A 26,775-nucleotide genomic window follows, 5' to 3' on the forward strand; every position below is an offset into this window, starting at 1 on the left:
GCAAAAGGGACCAAGGTTCAATTTCAAGTTGTGCCGTTCTGTCTCATGGTTGATTGGAGATGTGTTCCAGACTTAACAAGGAGGTCAGACGTTCCGCCTTTTGCCCAGCAAAATGTCCGTTATGCCTTGAATCTGGTTCTGGAACTAAGAAGGTGCCAAAGGGAAAGGTTGCAGGAGGTTTCACTTCATATGATTGTTCCCAATTTGTGTCCACGCATTGAGCTAGAGGTCCGCCACATTGTTCTTACAGGAGAAAGGAGAAGACAAAACATTGCATCAGTTTACTTATTCTTCTGGTCCCTAATATAAAGGCTACAGCAATACTAAAAATAACACTCAACTAATAATTAAATGGTGGGACTGAATGTCAGAAACAAATACCTGAGTTGTGTCAAATTATCACAAATGATTACAAAAAAAATCTAACAATGATACATTTTGAAAAAAAATTAAAATGTGAACAAACAAGAATGTGTTTTGTAGTGTCATTAGTTAAGATTTTATAGATTTACCTCTCTGTATTGTTCATGGATAAATTAGGATAATGTTGCCAAAGTGGATGAAATAGTATAACCATGGTCAAATTAATACATACAGTTATTTTTGTTTCTCTAATGGCAGATCTTTTGGTGATATATCAATAGTATTTTACAAAGCACTATTCCACAGAACAATGTACTGGTCGAAATATCATCCATCCTTCTTCTTCCGCTTATCCGGGGCCGGGTCGCGGGGGCAGCATTCTAAGCAGAGATGCCCAGACTTCCCTCTCCCTAGACACTTCCTCTAGCTCTTCCAGGGGGGACACCGAGGCGTTCCCAGGCCAGCCGGGAGACATAGTCCCTCCAGCGTGTCCTAGGTCTTCCCCGGGGTCTCCTCCCGGTGGGATGGGCCTGGAACACCTTCCAGGGAAGGCGTCCAAGAGGTATCCTGAACAGATGCCCAAGCCACCTCAGCTGACCCCTCTCGATGTGGAGGAGCAGCGGCTCTACTCTGAGCTCCTCACGGGTGACCCAGCTTCTCACCCTATCTCTAAGGGATCGCCCAGCCAACCTGCGGAGAAAGCTCATTTCGGCCGCCTGTATCCGGGATCTTGTCCTTTCGGTCATGACCCAAAGCTCATGGCCATAGGTGAGAGTAGGGATGTAGATTGACCGGCCTTGCGGCTCCGCTCTTTCTTCACCACGACTGACCGATACATCGACCGCATTACTGCAGAAGCTGCACCAATCCGTCTGTCAATCTCCCGTTCCATCCTTCCCTCACTCGTGAACAAGACCACTAGATACTTAAACTCCTCCACTTGAGGCAGGAACTCTCCACCAACCTGAGAGTGGGCAAGCCACCCTTTTCCCGACTGAGGACCATGGCCTCGGATGGTCGAAATACAAAAGACCAAAACTTGCTAAAAGAATAATAATAATGAACAAATATCTCCAGTGAATTGCTAAGACCCCAATAAAAAATACAAAATAAAAAATTATGAAGAAATTAAAGTCCAACTCCCCTCTGCTCTCTGATCTGGCAACTGGCTCCTGGCTGGGGCAGTGGAGGATCTTGGAGTCTCTGCTGTGTTGCGTGGTCCTCTCCATTCATCCAACCTTCCTACTTGTTACATGTGAAAACTGTAGTGATTTAAAGCCTTATTGATGTTACTGCTTCCCTCTTGTGATGTTGTCAGCCATTCTAGTGTCCCACATTTGATGTGTTTCCACTACTGTACGTGCTGTACCTCTCTATGACCCCAAAGTCCCAAAGTCAATTGTCCCTGTTCCTATGAGTCAGTCCAGATGGTTACCTGTCCTTTATAGAGTTCAGGTCCTGGCTGATGACAATGGCCTAGCCTTGGACTCTCTTGTATGTGGCATAGTCTGTCACCCACTTCTCCTTGGCTGTGGTAAATCTGGAATCATCAGTGTCCAACACTCTTACTCGGAACCAAAGGCAGTTTCTCATTGGTCTGGGCTTGGTTTGGCCCTGGAATGATCTGGACCACAGGTTTGAGGTACCCCTTCATTTAGTGATTCAGGACTCCTACATTGTGAGAAACAGAGATTGAATCTCACACAACACAAAGGTAGAATCCCAACTACAGCAGAGAGTTGTGTATTAGCTAACTCCATTAAACCCCAATCGTATTTCAGTTGTTTTTTAATCAAACATATGTCTTCCTCTCCACTTGTTTTTTTTATTTTGTGGGGGGAAAAAAGAAAATGAAATTGAAATGTAATTATCCCTTTGGTCATTTACCTGTAGATGTGTAATGTGAAAAGTTGTTATCAATGCAAAATAGGCTAACTCCATTAAAACAAATTAAAATCATGATTCAGATATGTGACATCTACAAAAACGAAATCTAATTGATAAAACTTCTGTTTGAGGACATTGCTGAAGAAAATGCTGATGTTTTTCCTTCTTCATAGAAGCAGTGAGTCTATTCTGAGATTTGGTCTGAAAATAATAGTATTGCAAATTCTAATAATAAAACCGATTCTAATAATAGAGCCCAGCCCATTACTAGCCCATAACTATGCCAGTTAATGAAAATGTTTTTGGAAGTCTCCTAATCTCTTACTGGTAGTGTTATTACTGTTAGTGCCTTTCTAACCCGTACTAGCCACCAATCTGGAACCAAAACAAACAACAACACTTTCTGAACCAGACTTGGTCATTTAGGAACAAAATAAAAGACAAAAACAACAGTCTCCTGGCTAGCTCACCAATTAATATATTAAAAACTACTAAATGAGTCACCTTATCATGCAATTATCCTATCACCCAAACAGATACCACAAATTCCTCACAAGTGCTTCAGTTTATCATAGACCTGTAACTCCTACTCCACCTCATTCTTCTATATTTTACAAACCCGATTCCAAAAAAGTTGGGACACTGTACAAATTGTGAGTAAAAAAGGAATGGAATAATTTACAAATCTCATAAACTTATATTTAATTCACAATAGAATATAGATTACATATCGAATGTTGAAAGTGAAACATTTTGTAATGTCATGCCAAATATTGGCTCATTTTGGATTTCATGAGAGCTACACATTCCAAAAAAGTTGGGACAGGTAGCAATAAGAGGCCGGAAAAGTTAAATGTACAGATAAGGAACAGCTGGAGGACCAATTTGCAACTTATTATGTCAATTGGCAACATGATTGGGTATAAAAAGAGCCTCTCAGAGAGGCAGTGTCTCTCAGAAGTCAAGATGGGCAGAGGATCACCAATTCCCCCAATGCTGCGGCGAAAAATAGTGGAGCAATATCAGAAAGGAGTTTCTCAGAGTAAAATTGCAAAGAGTTTTAAGTTATCATCACCTACATTGCATAATATCATCCAAAGATTCAGATAATCTGGAACAATCTCTGTGAGTAAGGGTCAAGGACGGAAAACCATACTGGATGCCCGTGATCTTCAGGCCCTCAGACGGCACTGCATCACATACAGGAATGATGCTGTAATGGAAATCACAACATGAGCTCAGGAATACTTCCAGAAAACATTGTCGGTGAACACAATCCACCGTGCCATTCGCCGTTGCTGGCTAAAACTCCATAGGTCAAAAAAGATGCCGTATCTAAACAGGATCCAGAAGCACAGGCGTTTTCTCTGGGCCAAGGATCATTTAAAATGGACTGTGGCAAAGTGGAAAAGTGTTCTGTGGTCAGACGAATCAAAATGTGAAGTTCATTTTGGAAAACTGGGACGCCATGTCATCCGAACTAAACAGGACAAGGACAACCAAAGTTGTTATCAGCGCTCAGTTCAGAAACCTGCATCTCTGATGGTATGGGGTTGCATGAGTGTGTGTGGCATGGGCAGCCTACACATCTGGAAAGGCACCATCAATGCTGACAGTTATATCCAAGTTCTAGAACAACATATGCTCCAATCCAGACATCGTCTCTTTCAGGGAAGACCTTGCGTTTTCCAACATGACAATGCCAGACCACATACTGCATCAATTACAATGTCATGGCTGCATAGAAGAAGGATCCGGGTACTGAAATGACCAGCCTGCAGTCCAGATCTTTCACCCATAGAAAACATTTGGCGCATCATGAAGATGAAGGTGCGACAAAGAAGACCTAAGACAGTTGAGCAACTAGAAGCCTGTATGAGACAAGAATGGGACAACATTCCTATTCATAAACTTGAGCAACTTGTCTCCTCAGTCCCCAGACGTTTTCAGTCTGTTATAAAAAGAAGAGGGGATGCCACACAGTGGTAAACATGGCCTTGTCCCAACTTTTTTGAGATGTGTTGATGGCACGAAATTTAAAATCAACTTATTTTTCCCTTAAAGTGATACATGTTCTCAGTTTAAACATTTGATATGTTGTATTCTGAATACAATATTGAAATTTGAAACTTCCACATCATTGCATTCTGTTTTTATTCACAACTGTACAGTGTGCCAACTTTTTTGGAATCGGGTTTGTAGTTAAAGTTCTTCTCCCCCATTTTTCACCCTATCAAACTTATGTCATGTGGACTCCCCTTTCTAGACACTGAGGGAGAAGTACATTGTTACTACAACTCCAAGATCTAAGTATGTTTTATGTCATGTCCCCAAATAATCGAACATAAAAGCATTTGTGAGGACGTTGGGTTTAACAGAACAAATAGCACAAATAAGCAGGCTTGCCGTTAGTTGTTAGTTTTGTAGTTTTTTGCAGACAGTTTGCAACATTTGGACATAACACAACATTTAAACGTTCATACACAAAGACAATACATTTAACATTGGCCAGTTGATTCTACCTTCAAGCAAGTCTTGGTCGTGTTTCATAATATAGATGAGGTCATAATTTAGAAATGGCCAGTCCTGCAATTTCATGTACACGGAGTTCCAAAATTGGAATGGGAAAGCAACCCCATCATCTTAAACAGTGCACTATTTCCTTCAGATTAAATTTTAAATTTATAACTGTCACACATTCAGGTATTAGCAAACTGTGAAATCTTAGCAAGTTAAAACTATAAACAATTTTGTGGCTTCTGCCTTTAATCTATTTGAATATTGTATTGTACCAGAATGGGGATGACCCATAACCAATGCAGCTCAATTAATAAACATAACCCAGTCCTATTTTGGCTACACCTCAACAGAGAATGGAAATGCATTGTATAGATACACTCACCTAAAGGATTATTAGGAACACCTGTTAAATTTCTCATTAATGCAATTATCTAATCAACCAATCACATGGCAGTTGCTTCAATGCATTTAGGGGTGTGGTCCTGGTCAAGACAATCTCCTGAACTCCAAACTGAATGTCAGAATGGGAAAGAAAGGTGAGATTTAAGCAATTTTGAGTGTGACATGGTTGTTGGTGCCAGACGGGCCGGTCTGAGTATTTCACAATCTGCTCAGTTACTGGGATTTTCACGCACAACCATTTCTAGGGTTTACAAAGAATGGTGTGAAAAGGGAAAAACATCCAGTATGCGGCAGTCCTGTGGGCGAAAATGCCTTGTTGCTGCTAGAGGTCAGAGGAGAATGGGCCGACTGATTCAAGCTGATAGAAGAGCAACTTTGACTGAAATAACCACTCGTTACAACCGAGGTATGCAGCAAAGCATTTGTGAAGCCACAACACGCTCAACCTTGAGGCAGATGGGCTACCACAGCAGAAGACCCCACCGGGTACCACTCATCTCCACTACAAATAGGAAAAAGAGGCTACAATTGGCACGAGCTCACCAAAATTGGACAGTTGAAGACTGGAAGTATGTTGCCTGGTCTGATGTGTCTCGATTTCTGTTGAGACATTCAGATAGTAGAGTCCCCCACAGTCACCAGATCTCAACCCAATAGAGCATCTTTGGAATGTGGTGGAACGGGAGCTTCGTGCCCTGGATGTGCATCCCACAAATCTCCATCAACTGCAAGTTGCTATCCTATCAATATGGGCCAACATTTCTAAAGAATGCTTTCAGCACATTGTTGAATCAATGCCACGTAGAATTAAGGCAGTTCTGAAAGTGAAAGGGGGTCAAACACAGTATTAGTATGGTGTTCCTAATAATCCTTTAGGTGAGTGTATATTCAGTTCATTTGTATTGCCTATATTATTACATAATTTTGTGAGTGCCTAGTGCTTGGCACAGATTTTTCTTCAGTTCATTTTTTTAAGTGTGTCCCTTGATCAGATATGAAGAATTTCTGGCACACCAAACCTAGGCATGACCTATCACAAATTTCAAAACAGTCTTTGCATCATTGTTTTGTGTTGGAAAAGCTTCCACCCAACTTGGAAATCATTACTTACCAAGCAATAACGTTTGTCTCCAGCCCTCTGTCATTTCAAAAAAATCTATTTGTAAATGTGGTGGGGGAGTTTTACCTTGTTTTAAAGGGCCTGTTTTATGTACCTTAGATTGGGCATTCCCTTAAAGATTTTTGACATGCTTTTTGAAGTCCTGGAGCAAACCAAAGTCTGCCTATATTATCTATAATTCCCCCTTTTCCCATGTGGCACACTCTATGAGCCACTTGGAAAGACTAGGCAGAAGTGAGACTGGGTCAACGGGTTTACCCAACGGGTGTCTAAAGATCCTGTCGGTACCAGCTGCACAGCCGGCTGTCACCCAGGTTTTTTAGTCAGCCTTGTCGACAGAGGTCTGCAGGTCCCAGATAAGGTCAACCGTGTAACCTGGACACATATTAACATGTTTAGTTGCAGAACAAGTTAGAGCAGCTTAAAGAGGCAGCTTAGCAGCCTCCTTCGCCAATTTGTCTGCCATGGAGTTACCTAATGGTGTTACCTACGGACACCCTGTCGTTACCACCTTTATGCGCGGGTCATTTGATAATAGCAAGGTGTAAACTTCTAGCAAGTAATAGCTTATATAAAGTCTCTGTAGAGTCATACGTGTAACAGGAGAGTTAAGTGTATGGACCTGGTACATCTTCTACCCTGTTAAATGTTGTTTTGCTCAATTAAATGGCCTAGACAAGAGAGTTAGTGACAAAGACTTTACATGCATGGACTAGTTATGATAAGGTTAGCTTAGTAGGTTTTATCTTAATAGTTTGTCAAATAAAATGTCAAGTAATAATAGTCAAATCTCTAAAGGTCTTGATATTTCCTCTGTCATGGTTGAAGACTTGGCCCTGTCTGATCATTTCTGTCTTTTTTGATTCACTCATCACCCCAAATGTTCCAGTAAACTCTGTTTCTGTTAAGAAAAGGTACATTATTGAGAGTATCAATGCTCAGTTTATTGAAGCCATAGCTATCTCTCCAACAATAAGTGCTGAGTCAGTTGATGTACTCCTGGATAATTTTAATGCCAAAATATTGAATTTCATGGATCGTGTTGCACCGGTAAAGGTAAAGAAAACTATGAGCAAACAAAAAACACTATGGAGAACCACCATGATGTTAAGCGCCCTGAAAAGAGAATGTAGGAAAGCGGAACGTAAGTGGATGAAAACTAAACTTCAGATTCACTATGACATCTATAAACAAAGCCTTGGTAGCTTCAACAATGAGTTACGCAGGGCCAGAAAACAACATTTATTGGGAATGATCAACAAAAATATCAACAATACCCACACTCTATTTGTCATGGTCGACAAGCTTACAAATCCAATTAAGCAGATAGCATCAGAACTCATGTCCACTGTTAAATGTAATGACTTTGCGTGTTTCTTTAGTGAAAAAATTATAAGTATTAGACAAAACATCAGAACTACACAGTCTAACAGGGACTCCCTAGAAGAAACAGTTCGACATCTCAAAGCTTCCACTTGCTGTTTCGACACACTGCCATTTTAACTCTTTAACAATGGACCTACAGCAAATAGTTAATAGCTCCCTGCAATTAGGCATTTTCCCAACGTCTCTAAAAACAGGTGCCATTAAGCCCTTATTAAAAAAGAGAACACTGGATATATCTATATTGAACAACCATAGACCTGTATCAAATCTCCCTTTTATAGCCAAGATCATTGAGAAGGTTGTCTTCAATCAACTCAGCAATATTGTGACCTCAAGCGGTCTCTTAGACACATTTCAGTCAGGTTTCTGACCTCACCATAGTATTGAAACGGCCCTGATTAAAGTTTTAAATTATATATGGCTGAATACTGATTCTGATAAAATAACAGTTCTGGTTCTATTAGATCTCAGTGCAGCATTTGACACTGTAGATCATTGAACACTTTGGGTAGGACACTCCGGAACAGTCTTTGATTGATTCAGATCTTATCTAGATGGCCGGAGTTACTTTGTCACCACTGGTAATCATTAATCTGATAGGGTGGCTATGACATGCAGAGTTCCACAGGGATCAGTACTCAGACCGCTTTCTGTTCAATCTCTAGATGCTACCTCTGCGCCAAATTCTACAAAACAACAACATTAACTACCTCAGTTATGCCGATTATACTCAAATATATATGGCTCTCGAACCATATGGCAACAGCTCAATAGACACTCTGTGTCACTGTATAGAGCACATAAATACCTGGATGAACCAAAATTGAAATTATTGTGTTTGGCAACAAAAATAAAAGAACAAGTATAAGTAAATGTCTTCAATCATTCACATCAGGTCCCTATTCATATCGTTTGTATGTGTTTAAAGGTTCCCCTCTGCTCCCCACAGTGTGGATCATTGTTGTTGTTGTGTTTGGATGTCTTGTGTGTTGCCGTTTTATGTAAGTACAGTATTCCCGTTGCTTGCATTCGTTTTGCTGCTTTAGTCAGCCCTTTTCTTTCGTTGTTTTTGTGCTCTGTGTTACTTTTGTTTAAATTAAAAGAATCAACACTGACTACCCCTGCCTGCACCTGGTTCCTTGCTCCCGCAACGCTGCACCAATCATTATACCCTTAAAACCAGGGATCAAGGGCGTAATCTTGGTGTTTTGATAGACACAGACCTCACATTTAACAGTCATATCAAAGCGGTAACCAAAACAGCATTCTATCATCAAAAAAATATACCCAGAATCAAAGGCTTGGTGTCCCAAAAATACCAAGAGAAGCTCATCCATGCTTTTATCTTTAGTAGGGTGGACTACTGTAATAGCCTCTTAACTGGACTCCCAAAAAAGACTGTGAAACAACTGTAGCTCATTCAGAATGCTGCTGCTAGAATGTTAACCAGGACCAAGAGAAAAGAGCACATCACTCCAGTTCTTGAATCTTTGCATTGGCTTCCAGTCAGTTACAGAATAGATTTCAAAGTGGTGCTTTTAGTTTATAAATCCCTGAATGGTTTAAGACCCGAATACATTTCTGATATGTTTGCAGAATATAAACCGAGCAGGGCGCTTAGATCCATGAACACAGGTCAACTAGTAGAGCCAAGAGTCCAAACTAAACATAGAGAAGTTGCGTTTAGCACTTATGCTGTACAAAACTGGAATGAACTACCAGAAGATCTTAGCCGTGCCCCAAACGTATCAATTTTTAATCCAGGTTAAAAACACCTCTTCTCACATGCCTATGACTACTTAAACGTAACCACACTTTTTAGCCTTATAGCTTCCTATGTTTTTATCCCATTTTTAATCTTTATGTTTTCTTATTGTATTTTTTCTTATTATGATGTATTCATTTGCTTTGATGTTTTCATTTGAGTATTTGTTTTTATGTTATTGTACTTTCATATATTTTTCTTTGTATAGCACATTGAATTGCTTTGATGTATGAATTGTATTATATAAATAAACTTGCTTGCTTGGTTGCAAATAAACACAAATAACTCCAAATAGGAAAAATAATTGTCCAAGTGAAAATCACCAGCATACTTGGCATATAATTTGCTATGGCTGTATCAGTGCTTGAAATGTCTTAGAAAAAGTTCAGTTTACTCAAATTACAACAATCTTTGGTATCTGCCTGTTGCTACTGTTTTCTAACAAAACACAGATAATAGAAAAATAAAACACAAGTACAGTGGTGTATTTGCAATAGTTTCACACATGGATTTCCCCATGACAGTTATATAAGTTCTTCACCAATACACACACAATCCTAAGCCTCACTGTATTGAGCACACACACATTTTTCTCACTCACTCATTCAAACACCTATTCAATGCCGGCCATTCATACTTCTGCCATTCAACAGTGTAGAGATTTTTAGCCCCTTACCTAAAGCTCTTGAGTATACTCACCTAAAGCATCTTGGATATAACAGATTTTAATTATTTTAATTTTCCCTAATTTAAGACCAGCCTTGGCTTGGCACATTGTGGCTATTGAAACCCACCAAGGGGAGTAATATGACCCAAAGTAGTTTGTGTCACACTTATATCATGGTTTCAACTAACGCATGTTCTTGGGATTCTCAAAGTAGTTATTCCCTCACATACAACAGAAACTTGGGAATCTCTAATTGGCTATTCTAAATTTAGGTTTAGGATCTCTTAATGATCATTATTCATTATCTATATTCTTTAAACAATATACCATGTTATCACATCAATCACAAAGTTTACATCCGCAGTATCAGTTTCAGTTTCAATCTTATCTCTTTTTTTGTTCTTTAACTTCTTATTGAAGGATTTTCTATATATTACATTTTGTACAGTACAATATTATAATAATGAAACAACAATAAAACATGTACCATACATAATTGTTATTTGGCTTGAATTAATTGGACATCGTCATTCCCGGCTCCGGTGCAAACAATTCAATTCTCAAAACAGACTGACATGCAGAATAAAATAAATAAAATTAAAAAAGCTTCTCTTACCTCTATGATTCCGACAGTTCAGTCAGCTGGAGAGAGTTGAAAAAGCAACCACCATTGTCGTGAAGATATTGAAATCCCATCTGGGGTGCCAAATTGTGGAAGATGGAAAATGTTAGTACAGGTGACGACATCAGCACTAGCAAATATGCACATACAAATAATTGTTGTTGCCATGATGTAGCTTAGGTTGCATACAGACAAAGATCCAGGAATCATAGGTAATCATAGAACGTCGGTTGCCCAGACAACTGGGTTAAAGCTCACACACGACCGCAGCGGCATTTTGCTATTGGGGGTTTTTCTAACTCAACTCTCCCAATAAGGAATAGAGTCCTGTTCACCTCTATAATACAAGGAGCAGGTGATCAAAAGGGAGACTTCTTCTAGTGGTCTCTGCTAGGCCCAAGGCCTAGTCTACCACACAGAGTAAATTGAAACTAGGAGCATTACTCAGCCGAAATTCCATTAATTACTGCCTCATATACAGATGGAGACATCATTAGTTGCTGACATGGTTGTTGAGTATACGTAATGTTTCGAGCATACAGAATACAAAGGCCTTCTAACAGAACATTTAAAAAAAAAAAGTTATATAAATATTAAATTCATTTTCTACAATTCTTACCCACTCTAATAATCTCCATGGTGTTACAAAAAAAAATGCCATAAAATGTCTCGACCCCTTCTGCCATAAAGTGTGATGACTGCGCCCTCTCCTCCCCCTGCAGCAGGCAGGCTCCATCGGTCGATGTCACCGGTCTTCTAACATCACCGCCCATCTCATTCATGCATTTCACCTGTTGTCGTGTTTAGCCTACCTGGTTCTCATTCTGATCATTCCCCCAATATATGTTCCCTCTGCTTCCCCTGTCTTTGTGTGTTATTGTCTCACCTATGTGAGCATTGTTTTGAGCTACGCCGTCAGTAAAATATGTTAAACTATACGACTCCACGTTTCCTGCTCCTCATTTCTTCGAAGCCTGACAGAATAACACACCTTAAAAACAGGAACAACAAGGAGCCGAAGGTGAGGCCGGTGTTACAGAGTTAGTAAAGGAACGCTCATCCATGCTGGCCAGCCTAGGCGCCGTGATGGATATCGTTTTAAAAGCGGTACAGCGCCTAGAGCTGAGCCAGCAGAGCCCAGCAATACCGGTCGTGTTGCCACCGGACCCTGGCAGCGAGGTCTGGGTGGAACGAGTGTGCTCTCATTGACCACTACTGGTGCAGCCTTCACGAGGATGTCCGGAGGGAGTTAGCATGTCGGGACGCGACCCTCTCCTTCGACCAGCTAGTGGACCTGTCTATCCGTCTCGACAATCTGCTGGCTGCCAGAGGACATCCCGGAAGAGGCCCACCCGTTCCACCCCAACAACCTGATACCGCCATTCCCCATGGACCTGGGGGTGGCTGCACTCCCGGGCAGAGGTCGGGAGGACAGGTGTGGAGTGCCTCCAAAAGGAGACGAGGCCGTTCCACCGCACCACACTACACCTCCTTCCCCGAGTCGAGAGGCGGCAGGCACAGCACTTCCGCATCAACTCAGGTAGCACATGCCCATTCAGCCCTTGCCTCTCCTCTCTCCCTGTGCACTGTCCCTGTTGAGTTCCCCGGTTTTCCGTTGCTTACCCAGTGTACGGCGCTGGTAGACTCGGGCGTGGCTGGGTCCTTCGCTCTATGCTCACACATTCTCCTTCAGGTCCTTACCACCCCCCTACCTGTGAAAGCTTTGGACAACCGGCCACTAGGGTTGGATTTCGTCACCCAATGCACTATCCCTCTCCTCATGGTCACCGGCGGCCGGCATAGTGAAACCCTCTCCTTCCACGTCATCGACTCTCCCATGTTCCCTGTGGTGTTGGGTTTCCCCTGGTTGTCTCTCCATGACCCCGTCATTTCTTGGTCTAGTCAGGGTCTTTCGGGGTGGTCGCGGAAGTGTCAAGGTAGGTGTTTGGGTGTTTCCATTGGCTCCAGACAGTGCTCTGGCCATGCCAATTCCCCCAGAATACAGGGACTTTGCCGCGTTTTTTTCCAAGGATAAGGCCACTGTATTACCACCACACAGGCTGGGGATTGCGCGGTAAACCTCATTGACGGAGCCGCGCTCCCTAAGGGTCGAGTGTATCCACTGTCCCATACCGAAACGGCGGCAATGGCCTTGTACGTTGAGGAGGCGCTGGAACAGGGGTACATTAGGTCCTCCAAGTCACTGGTCTCCTCAAGTTTCTTTTTTGTGAAAAAGAAGAAGGGTGGTTTGCTCCCGTGCATCGAATACAGGGCACTGAACAAGATCACCATCCCGTTCCGCTACCCTCTTCCTCTGATCTCTACGGAGGTGGAGAAGATGCACGGGGCCCGCTTTTTTACCAAATTAGACCTCAGGAGGTGCGTATCCGGGAGGGGGACAAGTGGAAGACAGCCTTTAGCACCACCTCCGGCCACTATGAGTATTTAGTGATGCCGTACGGTTTGATTAATGCCCCATCAGTCTTTCAATCCTTCATCAACGATGTGTTCAGGGACATGTTATGCGAGGGCGTGGTGGTGTATATCGATGACATCTTGATATACACGACTACCCGCGCTGAGCATGTCTCATTGGTGCACAGAGTGCTTGTTAGACTGCTGGAGCATGACCTGTACGTGAAGGCCGAAAAAAATGTCTGTTTTTCCAGTCATCTGTGTCCTTCCTGGGGTACCGTTTTTCCAGCGCAGGTGTGGCTATGGAGGAGCATCACATTGATGCCGTGCGTAATTGGCCTACACCGACCATGGTAAAGTGAGTGCAACGATTTTTAGGCTTCTCAAATTACTACCGGAGGTTTATCCGGGGCTTTAGCCAGGTCGCGGCTCCGATCACCTCCCTTCTGAAGGGAGGGGCGACTTGGTTACAATGGACGGCGGAGCGAGCGTTTGTGGAACTGAAACGTTGTTTCACCACCACTCCGTTTATGGCCCATCCGACTGTGGGCTTGGTGCCATCCTCTCCCAATGGACGGGGAGTTGTAACACGCTCTGTCCCTGTGCCTTCTTCTCTCAGAAGCTCCGTGCGGCAGAGCGGAACTACGACGTGGGTGATCGTCAGCTGTTGGCCGTGGTTCGAGCCCTGTTGGCGTGGCGGCACTGCTTAGAGGGGGATAAACATGCTTTCCTCGTCTGGACAGACCACTGAAACCTGGAGTACATGTAAAAATTCAGAAAATCACATTGTATGATTTTTTTAATTATTAATTTTCATTTTATTGCATGACATAAGTATTTGATACATCAGAAAAGCAGAACTTAATATTTGGTACAGAAACCTTTGTTTGCAATTACAGAGATCATACGTTTCCTGTAGATCTTGACCAGGTTTGCACACACTGCAGCAGGGATTTTGGCCCACTCCTCCATACAGACCTTCTCCAGATCTGAAATAATTATGGGCGTCATAAACAAATTTGACTGTATGCATATAAGGTGAATTATTTCATTGTTCTATTCACATTTATTGTGAAACAATGCATATTTGTGTAAGAAAAGGGTTTGCAGAAAACATTTGTGTTGGAAAAACTGTTCCACATGGCTGTGTGTGGTCTGAATTCAATCATAAATAGAAAAATATTTATGTGTGTCATAATCATATTGTCCTGTATGCACACAAGGTGAATTATTTAATTGTTCTGTTCACTTTTATTGTGATACAATGCATATTTGTGTAAGAAAAAGGGTTTGAAAAGTTTTTGTAATGGCAGAACAGTTCCACAAGGGTTTTTGGGCTGATTTTAATTAAAGATTGCGTCAAAAACGTGTTGGACAAAAGGCAAATTATTTCATTTTTCTGTTCACATTCATTGTGAAGCCTTTTTTTACACAAATGTGCATTGTGTTTGCACAGAATATTTGTATTGGGAGTATCACTCCGTATGGGTGTGTTATGGTCAGAGTTCAATGATATATAGAAAAAAATCTGATTTCGCTTATGCAATTATTTTCTTTATTGTGCATTTTTCCCTAAAACACTACCTTTTAAGAACATTAACATGCATGCTTATATTAGCTGAGGTACTTTGGAATAATTTGATGCCAAATACACAATGATCGATTTACATTACATATTGTTAGCCCAAATATAAAAGTAGTGAAACCCAAAAATGTTAAGCATAGTACTCTGGGGGTTAATGCAGTTGTGGAATCCCACGATTTTACAGACATATGGAGAATGCACAATCCTACTAGCAAGGATTACACCTTCGTAATGCACAGAGTGAGGCAAAATTACTATTTTAATGGTTGTAAACCAAGCAAATTACTAGCACTAAAATTAATTCATTGTGAAGCTAGTCCATCCCGACCAATCAGGGTTTATACCAAAGAGTCAAGCTGCAGACAATATACGCAGACTGCTACATGTAATAGAAGGAGACAAAAACCTTCCAACAACGGCAGCAGTTTTATCACTGGACGTGGAAAAGGCTTTTGACCGCCTAGAATGGAACTACTTGTGGCAAGTAATGGATAGGCTTGGTCTGGGATCCAAATTCATTGACATGGTACATACTTTATATGCGAAACCCACGGCCATAGTTTCAACTAATGGCCTGCATTCACAGCCATTCCCCATCGCGCGGGGCTCACGACAGGGGTGCCCGCTCTCTCCCATGTTATTTGCAATCTCTCTTAAACCATTAGCCCAGGCCATAAGGCAAAATAAAATATGCAATGTCCAGATTAAATCCAATAACAACTCAATATCGCCATTTGCAGATGATATTTTACTGTACATATCTGACCTTGAGGACTTGAGATCTTTAATGAATATGGCTCAATTTCTGGCTATAAAATCAATTGGAATAAATCTAATCTGCTCATGTTGAACACCAAACAGGTGACGTCAGCTATTAGTGATACAATACCAACCCAATGTAAAATTACATATTTGGGCAACACCATCCACGCATCGCTACAGTGAATTGTCCAAAACAACTATGAAACTATATTAAGTAGTGTTCAAAGGGATCTGACTAATTGGTCTGCACTGCCGGCATTGCTACAGTCCAGGATTGCTGTTGTTAAAATGAACATAGTTCCTCGTGTGAACTTCTTAAGTACAATGATCCCCTTACCCCCACCAATACATTTCTGGAAGAAACTTGATACCGTAATCCGGCCGTATATTTGGAATAGTAAACAAGGCTAAAATACTCTACTTTGCAACGTACCACGAACATGGGAGGCCTGGCCCTCCCCAACCTTAAAGGGTACCATAGAGCCTTTCAGCTACGAGCACTCAGAGTATGGATAGACCCCTCATCTACAGTCGCAGAGAACGTTCCACAGCTGCAGAGCATGCTGCAACACTAATCTTGAGGACTGTTTAGGTCAACTTCTTCCTGAATGTTCTGGGAAATTGTTAGTCTCGGTTGGACATTGGACGTTCTCCATCTTCAATTTCCCTCACCTCATGTTGTGGCACATGTTGTTGTTATTTTCTAGTAATACCCCATGTTTTTTCATAATTTTATGTTATGATGGTTTATTTATTATGTATTGCCAATGCAATGTCGTGATGAAAAAATAATAATCTATTAAATTTAAATGTTTGAAGGTTCATATTTTTATCTAACATTGAAAATGGAAATGAGTTGGCAGGTGTGTATGGGTGTGTTGGTGCTGGGCAGGAATGTGTGTGTGCCCCCTGTGGGATTGGGACAAAGAATTGGGCATCTGTAACTACAAGGTTTTTGAGTGTGCATCTGACAACCAGTTTTATTTTTTTAGCTCAAATTGTATGAATTTGTGTTTTTTAATATTGCCTGTCACCATTTGATCAATCATTATTTATTTTTGGGGTTAAGAAACACTGTACGAATTGATTCCAAATGGAAATGTTTTTGATATTTAGTTGTTGACATGAATTGCTATTTAAGTATAATAAAAGCGTGCAATTAATACATACATTTGTTGTAATGAGACATACTTCAATTACACAAAGCAATTCTTAAATTAGTTTTCATGCTTTTATATTTGATTGCTGTACAATACAAAAAAACTGCAAAAACTAAACTCTATTTACGTTTCACAGCTTTAAAATATCAGTTAAGATGAGTTATGGAAAGAAAAGGGTATATTAATGGTAGAAATGTTCAAATTCTATTTAATTTGTCTTTGCTCAGCATATTTAAAGATACTCAGAACACACACATCAGCATCAGTAGCAAATCAAAACTGAATCGGAACTGAAATAGATCTGGCACAGAGCCAATCCAGATGTCAAATTAAATATGGTAGATTTGGGTCTGAGCTGGGCCTATGCTGGCACAAGTCTGTCTTAGATGGGCATTGGCCCGTAGTGCATCTGAACCCCGGGCTGGGTCCGTTACACGCATCCAGAACAGATGTTGCAATACATCCGGCATGGATACTTTTTGTTATCTGGGCTCCTTCGGTTAGCCAGTTAGCAGTTAGCTCAGAGGTTCTAACGAAACAGTTGGTCTTCAGTAGAATCGCCAAGATTATCCATCCGGTCCCGGCAACATGCTGTTAGAAATCAGCCGTTTCGTATAGTGGTTGAAATAATTATCATGTACCCGGTCCTTAAGGGAGAGAGTAATTCAATTATTTATTGCAGAATTTGATTGTCTATTGTTTACAATGTTACAGACTCACACTCATCTCAAAGAACTTCCAGTTGTCCTTTACTTTATTGACCTCGCAGGACAGAATATACATCACAGTACTGTAAGCCCATTGGATGACTGCTGTCGCGCTTTGACTGAACAGATGTTCTTTTGCAATCTTAAAAAGCATTCATTCATACACTTCAACAAGATGCATTTAAAGGTAAAGTCATTAGTAGTAAAACTCACCATTCTGGACATTGGATGATTCTTAACAGTTAATTTAAATAGTGAATAGATTTTATTGGGGAATATCTATGCTTCCAATAACAGGCAAACTAATGGGATATTGTTTCAAGTATTTTAAAAAGAAATTAATAGAGTTAAAGAGGTATTTGCAGATATACAAATCGTACTTGGCAGAGATTTTAATGAGGTCTCTACTGCATGGAATGACAGATATCTCCTGCATAGTAACACCAGCCCGGCCCAGAATTTAATCATTTACGGTGGATATAAAAAGTCTACACACCCCTGTTAAAATGCCAGGTTCTTGTGATGTAAAAGAATGAGACAAAGATAAATCATGTCAGAACTTTTTCCACCTTTAATGTGACCTATAACGTGAATTTCCTCACTCTTCTTGGCAAAAGCGCTCCAAATCTATCAGATTGTGAGGACATCTCCTGTGCACAGCCCTCTTCTGATCACCCCACAGATTTAATTGGATTCAGGTCTGGGCTCTGGCTGGGCTATTCCAAAACATTAATCTTCTTCTGGTGAAGCCATGCTGTTGTGGATTTGGATGTGTGCTTTGGGTCGTTGTCGTGCTGAAAGGTGAACTTCCTCTTCATCTTCAGCTTTCTAATGGATGCCTGAAGGTTTTGTTCCAAAATAGCCTGGTATTTGGAACTGTTCATAATTCCCTCCACCCTGACTAAGACCGCAGTTCCAGCTGAAGAAAAGCCCCAAAGCATGATGCTGCCACCACCATGCTTCACTGTGGGTATAGTGTTCTTTGGGTGATGTGCAGTATTGTTTATGCACCAAACATACCTTTTGGAATAAAATGATGGCCAAAAAGTTCAACCTTGGTTTCATCAGACCATAACACATTTTCCCATGTGTTTTTGGGGGACTTGATGTTTGTTTATGCATACTTCAGCCGGGCTTGGATGTTTTTCTTTGTAAGAAAAGGCTTCCGTCTTGCCACCCTACCCCATAGCCCTTTCATATGAAGAATATGGGAAATTGTTGTCACATGTAGCACACAGCCAGTACTTGCCAGAAATTCCTGCAGTTACTTTTTTGGTTGATATTCTGATTAATTAGAAAAGTCTGTCTTGAAAGTTTCCATTGAACCATCTATTCTTACTGACCATAAAGTTATATTTATTTCCATAAGTCTTGATTGGTTATGGTGATAAAAATCAAATCAAAGTTATTGGAAACTCAATAGTAGGTTCTTAGATGAAAAACAGATAATAAAAATAACTGGAAGAAGGCTCAATTGGCTAATTCTTATTGGAATTGAAATAAGACAGACAGCAATGAGGAGAGGTAAAGAAATTGCACAACTAAAAAGATTAAAAGAAAAAAATAATGCTGAATTGACGTCTCCTCATACGTTAAATATAGATGGGAAGGAAATTCATAACCTTATAGAAATCTCAAAATATCTCTCTTACTTCTATGATCTTTATACGAGCAATGTTTGCCCTATTGATAATGTGTCTGCCTTTCTAAACTCAGTGAAAGACTATATGCAAAGTCCATAGATGAAGATTTCAAAAAGTTGTATGGTGAATCTCTCACTATTAATGAAATTAAAATTTGTATCAACAGATTAAAAGACAACAGATCTCAAGGGAATGATGGCTTAAGCGGCCAATTTCGAAAATGTTGACATATGTTGACCAAATGTATTCAGAAATATATTTTCAAAATGTATTCAGAAATATATTTTAAAAATGCATTTGTTTTCCGTATGGGTCCGTTTCAGTTCCGTGGTTTTGAGCCCAGTCCACTCCTCCAACACGCGCGACTGGTGGATGGGTGTTGTTTCATAAGTGGGTGTATCCATCTCGCTCCCAATACCGGCCACTCCTCCATGGGTCTGCGGACGGTAGGATCGGACTAACAGAGTTGTCTCAAACAACGGGTGCTAAGCGAGCGATAAAAAGAACATAGCTTTTCAGTGTTAATTGGTGGACGTATTCACTTGGCAGGAAAAAAAACTATTTAGTGGAAGCAGGAATCTATTATCTCGTTTCAACTAAGGTTTGTGAAGCCAACGCACAGAACCTGAGAAGTCTGACGTTTTCCTCTGGCCGTTAAATGTTTACGCTGCGTGCTCAGGACGCCACGTTTTAGCACGCTGCACACCCTTCAACATTTTTTGAGAATTGTTCAGTCCAAGCACAAATGGTGACGGGGCAAAAGAAGTAGACTGCGACGGAGGTGTCACTTCGGTAGTTACGACTGTAAAGAAACAAATTGATGGCTCCAGTGAAAAACTAATCAGCCACCACCCTGTGAAAATCTTTCATATGGACTGTGATAGCCGCAGTTTCGAGCGACACGACGAACGTGTGTTTTGTCTTTGTAAACATAACTTTTTCTGTTCTCTACAGGACTGAGTTAATAATGAATATTAATCGTTTGATGTAAATAGTCCCTTTTGCGTTGGAATTGGACATAGCACAACACGCATAGGCTACTTTTATTGATTGTCGATTGTTAGGCCACTACAAATATTAACGTCTCTGCTGTACTGTAGTCAATAGTTTGCCGAATATTAATTAAGCAATTAATCGTTTACATTGTCTGCATTCTATTATTAAACCAATATGGATGGTCAGAATGACAACGAAAATAAAGACCGCAATCTCTCGAAACAAGATATTAAAAGATTTGCACTTTGGTATATTGGGTGGTCTTCATTGGATAGGAGAACTACCTTACCCATGCTGCCGTGGTTGGTAGCTGAGATCCGGAGGAAAAGTGAGAAAAACGAATCAGGACGCGAAACGGGTCCCATTCAGGCCAGAGAAGTTCAAATAGTGCTCACGCCGCCTTTCATTCGATGTGTCCCATCCAACAAAACCGCTAATTCGTCCGTCTTCATCTTTGAGCATAAAGCACAGTTTATCTCACGGTTTATTCACAACAGTAATGACCTCACGTACTTCGCCTACCTTATCCGGAGCCAGCCTGACAATCCTGAGTCAGAGATGGCATGCCATGTCTTCCGGGCCAACGACCCCAACCAGGTAGGCTGTCGTCTTTTTAGAGTAAAGGTGTTATTGTCATAAGTGATGGTAATGTCGTTACTGGTGATAAGATATTGTCATAGTGGTTTTAAATTTTTAACAGGTGATAGCCTACACTAAACGTACGATTTTAAAGTGTCCCTCTATGACGACCTGTTTGGAGGTATTCGACCAAATTCTAACAATAGGCAACCTTCGGAAAACTAAATATTCTACCATAGTGGACCCCTTTCCTGAGTGGGCCTAGTACTATTTAGGAATGTTTCTTTAAACACACTGTGGAATCAATAATTTAAAAAATACATTTTCCCATACTACTTGGTACATAAAAACATGTTTTGGCTGTCAGTATAAAGTATTTAGGCGGTTGGGGTGTTGAGAATATGCAACCTGGATTTGAATACAGGTTAAGATAATCCAGATCAAGGCTGAATGTGTATGATATCAGGATCAACCGTCTCAGGCAGACTGTGTTTTGACACATGGTTTCATGGAATATTGAATAAGCAGTATTATATGCAATGATCAGCACCTCATCATGAGTGTTGCCTCATTTCCTGATATGTTGTTTGGGAAAGTAGCAGTAGAAAACTGCCTGGACTTAAATAACCACTTTAGCCATCATCATCTGCACTTTTTTGATAAGTGATCTACTTTATGTCCAACTTAGATAGGCCCAGCTCCCCAACTATGTTCACAAACTCTGATCCTGGAGATCTACCATCCTGTAGGTTTTCTCTCCAGCCTAATCTAGTGCACCTGATTCTAATGCATAGCTGCGTGACCATTTTGTACTATTAGGAACCTTATTAGCCTCTACCTAGGCAGCAGCTACTCTTTTGGGGTCCAAAACAAAATACAACATAGCACAAGTAATTCATTAAAATAATACATAATTTTGCAAACCATAGTTTTAGGCCTTCATTAGATTGCCTAACCAGTCACACCCAATATTGGAGAACAAAAGGCAGGAAACTCTCCAGGAATAGTTGAAAAACCCTTGAGTTGCCTATAGCCTAACCAAATTCGTATTGACCTGTTTGCACAGGGTTCTGTTTCATGTTTACACTTGAGTCATGTGGTATGGGGTAGCCAAGTACCAGCTGTCATAAGAGAGGCAACACTTCCAAAGATGTACATAACTATGCTACAATACGCAGACTCACTCTATCCATTCAAACAATTTTTTACTACCGTCTATCCAATCTATTAACAATAGCCTTTTTCATAGTTTTCCTACACACAGTTGTTTTTAAAGACCGTCAATCATCTTATTTTGGCTGTATCACGTTTCTTGTGGTGTGCGCAAGGCCAGGCTGTCTGGTGAAAGCTGAGAGTTGCAGAAAGTAAGGGAGACGAAGGGAGACTGAAAGCAAATAGTAGAGTAAGGTAGCTATTGGAAAATAAACAGATGCACCTTTTGAGGTTTTGTTGGCTCTTTGTGCTGTCAGGACTGAATAAACACCTTCATCCATTAATCAAGAAGTTTCTCTGGATAACAGCATCTGCTTAATTATTTAAATGTAAATGATATCATAGGACATGAATGTCTTGTAACTTCGCCTATGGGCTGTTGTCATACTGTTTGTTGCAACAATAATTACATAGGATAGCTAGTTCTAAAAGGCTGAATGTTGAAAGTGTTTGCAGTGCCATTGTTCTCAGCTCCATGAGAAATTGTTTAAAATTGAAGGAAATATGTTTAAAATTGCAGTAAACTTAACAATCAGCTTTTTGGAGAAATGTATAGATTTTCAAGAAATTGCTTATCCATTACCAAGATAGAGCAGCCTCTAAAAGTTGTAAATTCTATGGGGTGACTGGCAGACATCTCTCAACGTCTATCAACACCTCTGCTAATGTCTCTAGGTCATGCTTGATGGCACATCCCTGATCACACCCACCACCTTAGCCCCTTTTTGGTCCAGAAAAAACTGACACACACGATACAGCACTAGGCCCATGCTGCTCATGTTTCCTTTCCTATTTAGCAAGTTAAACTGGTTGTGTAGCACTATGTGCCAGATGGACCACGACAAATGCACTTTCACCCACACTGACTGTGGTGTGTTTCCCTGGCTAGTTATTTCTCTTGGTGAACGATTAGGCCTGATTTGGGCAAACATTGCCCAACATATATCTTACTAACTTTGGTCTTTGAAGTTTACAGCACATAGTTGCATGGTTTGGCTTTGGAACCATTCAAGAGAAGTTCCTGAACAACTCTGGTGTTGATGCATATCTTCCTGAAATGGGTTACAAAGCCATTTCTACCGCTCTGGGGCTCCACATAACCAGAGTCAGATCTAGGGCTGGGCGATATGGCTGAAAACCATATCACGATATCAGTGTTTCATATTGATCGATATCGATAATTATTGATATTTTTATGACCCATTTAAAATAAGGACCAGGAGAAAAATATTGTACGTTTAAACATTTTTATTTTAAACAAACTTCCTCTGATCATAATCTCTTCAAGTTAAGAAATGTCAACACAACCAAACTCAAATAATTAAAATATAAACATAAGTCTAAAGTCACAATGAACACTTAACAATTATCTCTTAACATTTAAAGTGCAAAATGAAAGAAAATTAAGAAATGCTTAATAAAGTGTAATAAAATAGTGCACTGCAAAGTGTTAAATATAAACATAGAAAAACCTGAGAATTTAGTGCAAGTTTAATGCTAGGAAGTTCACTAGCTGTTCACCTTCTGGTGAATAAAGTGTTTTAAAATATGTGCAGTGTTTTGTAAACAAATAAAACTGAGGTAGACTGAGGAACATCTGTAACAAAAAACAAACCTGATACAGTACAGTAACATTGTTTGAAATATAAAACCTGCAGAAATATGAACATGTAACTCTTCAAGTTATTCTTACTCTAATCATACTTGAAGTTAAACTATTCAAGTATATTTTCAGTCCAGGTTTTGTGCTAGGAACACCAGTTGGTTGACCTTCTCTGGGTCTAAAGCTGCCCTTGTGCATGTAACAATATTACCCCCAGTACTAAAAATTCTTTCTGACGGGGTGCTGGTGGCTGGGATGCACAAGTACTTTTTCGCCAGCTGAGAAATTCTGGGAAAGTTGTGTTCATGTAGCCTCCACCAGTCCAGAGGGTTTGACTCACTGTCTGCATCAGGGCACATAAGGTACCTTTCCAGCTCACTCTCCACTTTTTGTTTTTCAGTGAGAGGCAAAGCATCCTCTTCTTGGCACTGTTTTTTGAAAAAGCTCCCCAATGACTTGCGTTGCTTTTTCACGCCCAGTGGCAGAGGTGGTTCACTGACAGCTCCTCCTTCTGCACCTTGGTCTGCTGCTCCCTCAGAAGGCCCTGCCTGTGATTGGCCCTGGTCTGCATCCATGATCTCAGACACAGCTCTGATTCGAATGGCCCCTACCTTCTCTGGTCTGATGTATTGGCCTTTAAACCTAGGGTCCACGAAGGTAGCCATGTCAAGGAGATCATCTGTGTCAGGGTCAGCATATTTCTCATCGAGATATGCCATTATTTTTGTCTTTAGCTCTTTTGTGAGTTGAGTGTCCCCCTCATTAACTTTCAGCAAACTGGAGCGGAAAAGGTGGAGCACAGGCTTCACGTACGAGACCGTCACATATGACTCCCCAGAAAGGGAGTCTGTGAACTCCAGGAGAGGAGTTAAGGCCGCATGCATTGACTCAAGGACGTCAATATCCTGCCACGTTGGGATCAGGTGCCTGTTGTTTTTGTCAGAAGACAGAACTTCAGTGATGGCCTTTTGTTGCTCTAGGACCCTTGCCACCATCTTTTGCCTTGAGCCCCACCTGGTTAGGGACTCTGTGACCAGCTGATGTGTCGGAAGATGGAGATGTTCCTGGGCTTTAGAGAGCGCACTCTTTTTTTTTTTTCCACGAGTAAGAAAAGGCAGATACCACTTTCTTGCACACACCTACAGCCCTCTCCACTCTTTTATCTTTTCCTGCAGCACCTTCAGAAAAACAATGCCAGACAGTGTCAATAACTGATAATAAACACACACACACAGAAAACACACACACAGAGAGAGAAAAACACACAGATAAAAAAACCAGAACACACACACACAGAGAGAGAGAGAAACAAGCCGTTAACACACACACACACACACACACACACACACACACACACACAGAGAGAGAGAGAAACAAATACAGTTAACACACACACACACACGCGCACACACACACACACACACACACACACACACACACACAGAGAGAGAGAGAAACAAATACAGTTAACACACACACACACAGCCATGTCAGTGTGTAAAGCTGCTTCCATAAATCATTATAATATATTACCTCCCAATTACTGGCTAATAAAATAACCATAGGAACCATTGATAACAAATATTAAAATGACAAAGCTACTCACCAATAGCAGAGTGCAAACGATGGCCAAAACACTGCAGCCGTGTCCAGTTGTTCAGTGAAGTCGCCTTCACTACATTTGCCCCGCTGTCTGTGGTGATGCACACCATTTTGTCTTCAATCAGACTCCAGGACAACAGAGCCTCCTTCAAGCCTTCTGCTATCACTTCTCCAGTGTGATCATCGGGGAAATATGCAGTCTCAAGGCACCTGGTTTTCAAACCCCATTCATTGTCGATGAAATGAATGGTCAAGCTAATGTATGGCTCAGAAGTACGGCTTGACCACAGGTCAGAAGTTGTTGCAAAGTACTTTGCTGACAATATTTCTTGCTGCACAGATTCTTTGCACATTACATACAGCTTAGGAATGGCAGTCTTAGAAAAGTACTTTCGGCCGGGAAGAACATAGCGTGGGTCAAGCACGTGTATGAGCTTTTTATAACCTGGCTTCTCGACGGTGCTGAGCGGAAGCATGTCTTTGGCTATATGATATGCAACTGCCTCCGTTATATCTTTGTATCGTTTAGATTCTTTGTCATAAGGCACTGATGCAGAGTACCTCTCCATGGTGGTTTGTTGTTTGTGCGGTGTTGCAACTGCAGATGTTGTTGGTTGAATACGGCTGTGCTCCAAAGGATGAGCGCGGCTAAGGTGGTAAAACAAGTTTGTTGTATTACCAGTCTTGGTGGGGACGACGGTCTTGCATAATTTGCAGACGACATTGTTCTGACTACGGTCAGACTTACAATATCCAAAAAATTGCCATACTGGCGAGCTGACTTTTCCTCTTTTATTTACAATTTCCTCGCTCGCTGCGGCACTCATTTTCTGCTTATCAGTCGCCGGTTGAATCCAGCAGACCAGCACGAGACAACAATATGACGCAACCAAACTTGATACTGTTACATGATTGGCTGTTAGCGTGTCACTCCCCACTCTTTAACGTTGCAAGGTTACCTGAGAGCGAGTGGCTTTGTTAATGCAACCAAACTTGCTTTGCAACCCGTTTTCTTCCGACGAAAAAAAAAAAAATGTATCGAACACATTTTTTATTGATATCGATCACGTGTCTATCGCGTGTCTATTGCAATATATATCGTTATCGTTTTATTGCCCAGGCCTAGTCAGATCCATATTGTCCAAATTGCCAATGTCTGGGAATTCCCAGGAGTGGCAATCCTGCCAGTATCTCTCCCCAGAGCAAGGAGTAAATTCTTCCAGGAAATCACAAAACACTACAGTTTCAGCCAAGGATCTGCTGTCCATGCTAGTGTCAGCTAAGGTCAGTTACAGCGTTTCTGGACCCCCTCCCCTGTCCCTAGATTTATGCTGCAATTGTTTTTGTCTGTCAGATCGAATTCTATGCTAATGTCCTTTTTGAACCTAGGAATGCTCCCTCTAATTTCTCTGGTGTCCTGTTATATATTAGGAGGGCCAGAGCCCTTGTACCATGCCTTGACTCCTGGCTCCCCTGTTAGAAGTACTCCTGTTTGTGTTGCATACACAGCTTCTGTGTGACATTTCTGCTGCCACTTCTCACAGCCCATTTGTATCTCTCTGTTCTTGTCCACTTGGCTAATCGGCGTGAAGGTTATGGACAAAGCCAATCTGCATTTATTGACCCATTGGTCACCTGGAGCTTGCAAAAATATTGATGTGGATCAACAAGTTAATGTACTCTTATTTTCACCCAGCTCAGCCAGAAGAGGACTTTCCACCCCTCCGAGTCGGTCTCTTTAGATTTTTTTCCTGGGTTCCGTCCCTAGTTATTCCTAGT

At 41.1% G+C, this 26,775-nt stretch overlaps 1 protein-coding gene and 1 long non-coding RNA gene across 3 annotated transcripts in view; one reads left to right on the plus strand and one right to left on the minus strand.

Annotated features, from left to right (window-relative positions):
• Nucleotides 1-1,315: 1,315 nt before the first annotated feature.
• On the minus strand, nt 1,316-13,416 carry LOC117592830. The gene is made up of 3 exons (XR_004574598.1): nt 12,356-13,416; nt 10,727-10,806; nt 1,316-2,034 (listed from the first exon to the last, which is right to left on the minus strand). It is a non-coding gene; the product is annotated as an uncharacterized LOC117592830 (long non-coding RNA).
• A 6,031-nt stretch (nt 13,417-19,447) lies between these two features.
• The window catches only part of tbc1d4 (TBC1 domain family, member 4), a 153,237-nt gene continuing 145,909 nt past the window's right edge, over nt 19,448-26,775 (plus strand). For both annotated transcript variants that reach the window (XM_013132835.4, XM_013132836.4), the window contains exon 1: nt 19,448-20,597. In XM_013132835.4, coding sequence (XP_012988289.2) covers nt 20,175-20,597 — 423 coding nt within the window. In that variant the 5' untranslated portion in view covers nt 19,448-20,174. The remainder of the gene's footprint in view (nt 20,598-26,775) is intronic.

The sequence above is a fragment of the Esox lucius genome, chromosome 16 (assembly GCF_011004845.1).
Source record: "Esox lucius isolate fEsoLuc1 chromosome 16, fEsoLuc1.pri, whole genome shotgun sequence".
Lineage (NCBI taxonomy): Eukaryota > Metazoa > Chordata > Actinopteri > Esociformes > Esocidae > Esox > Esox lucius.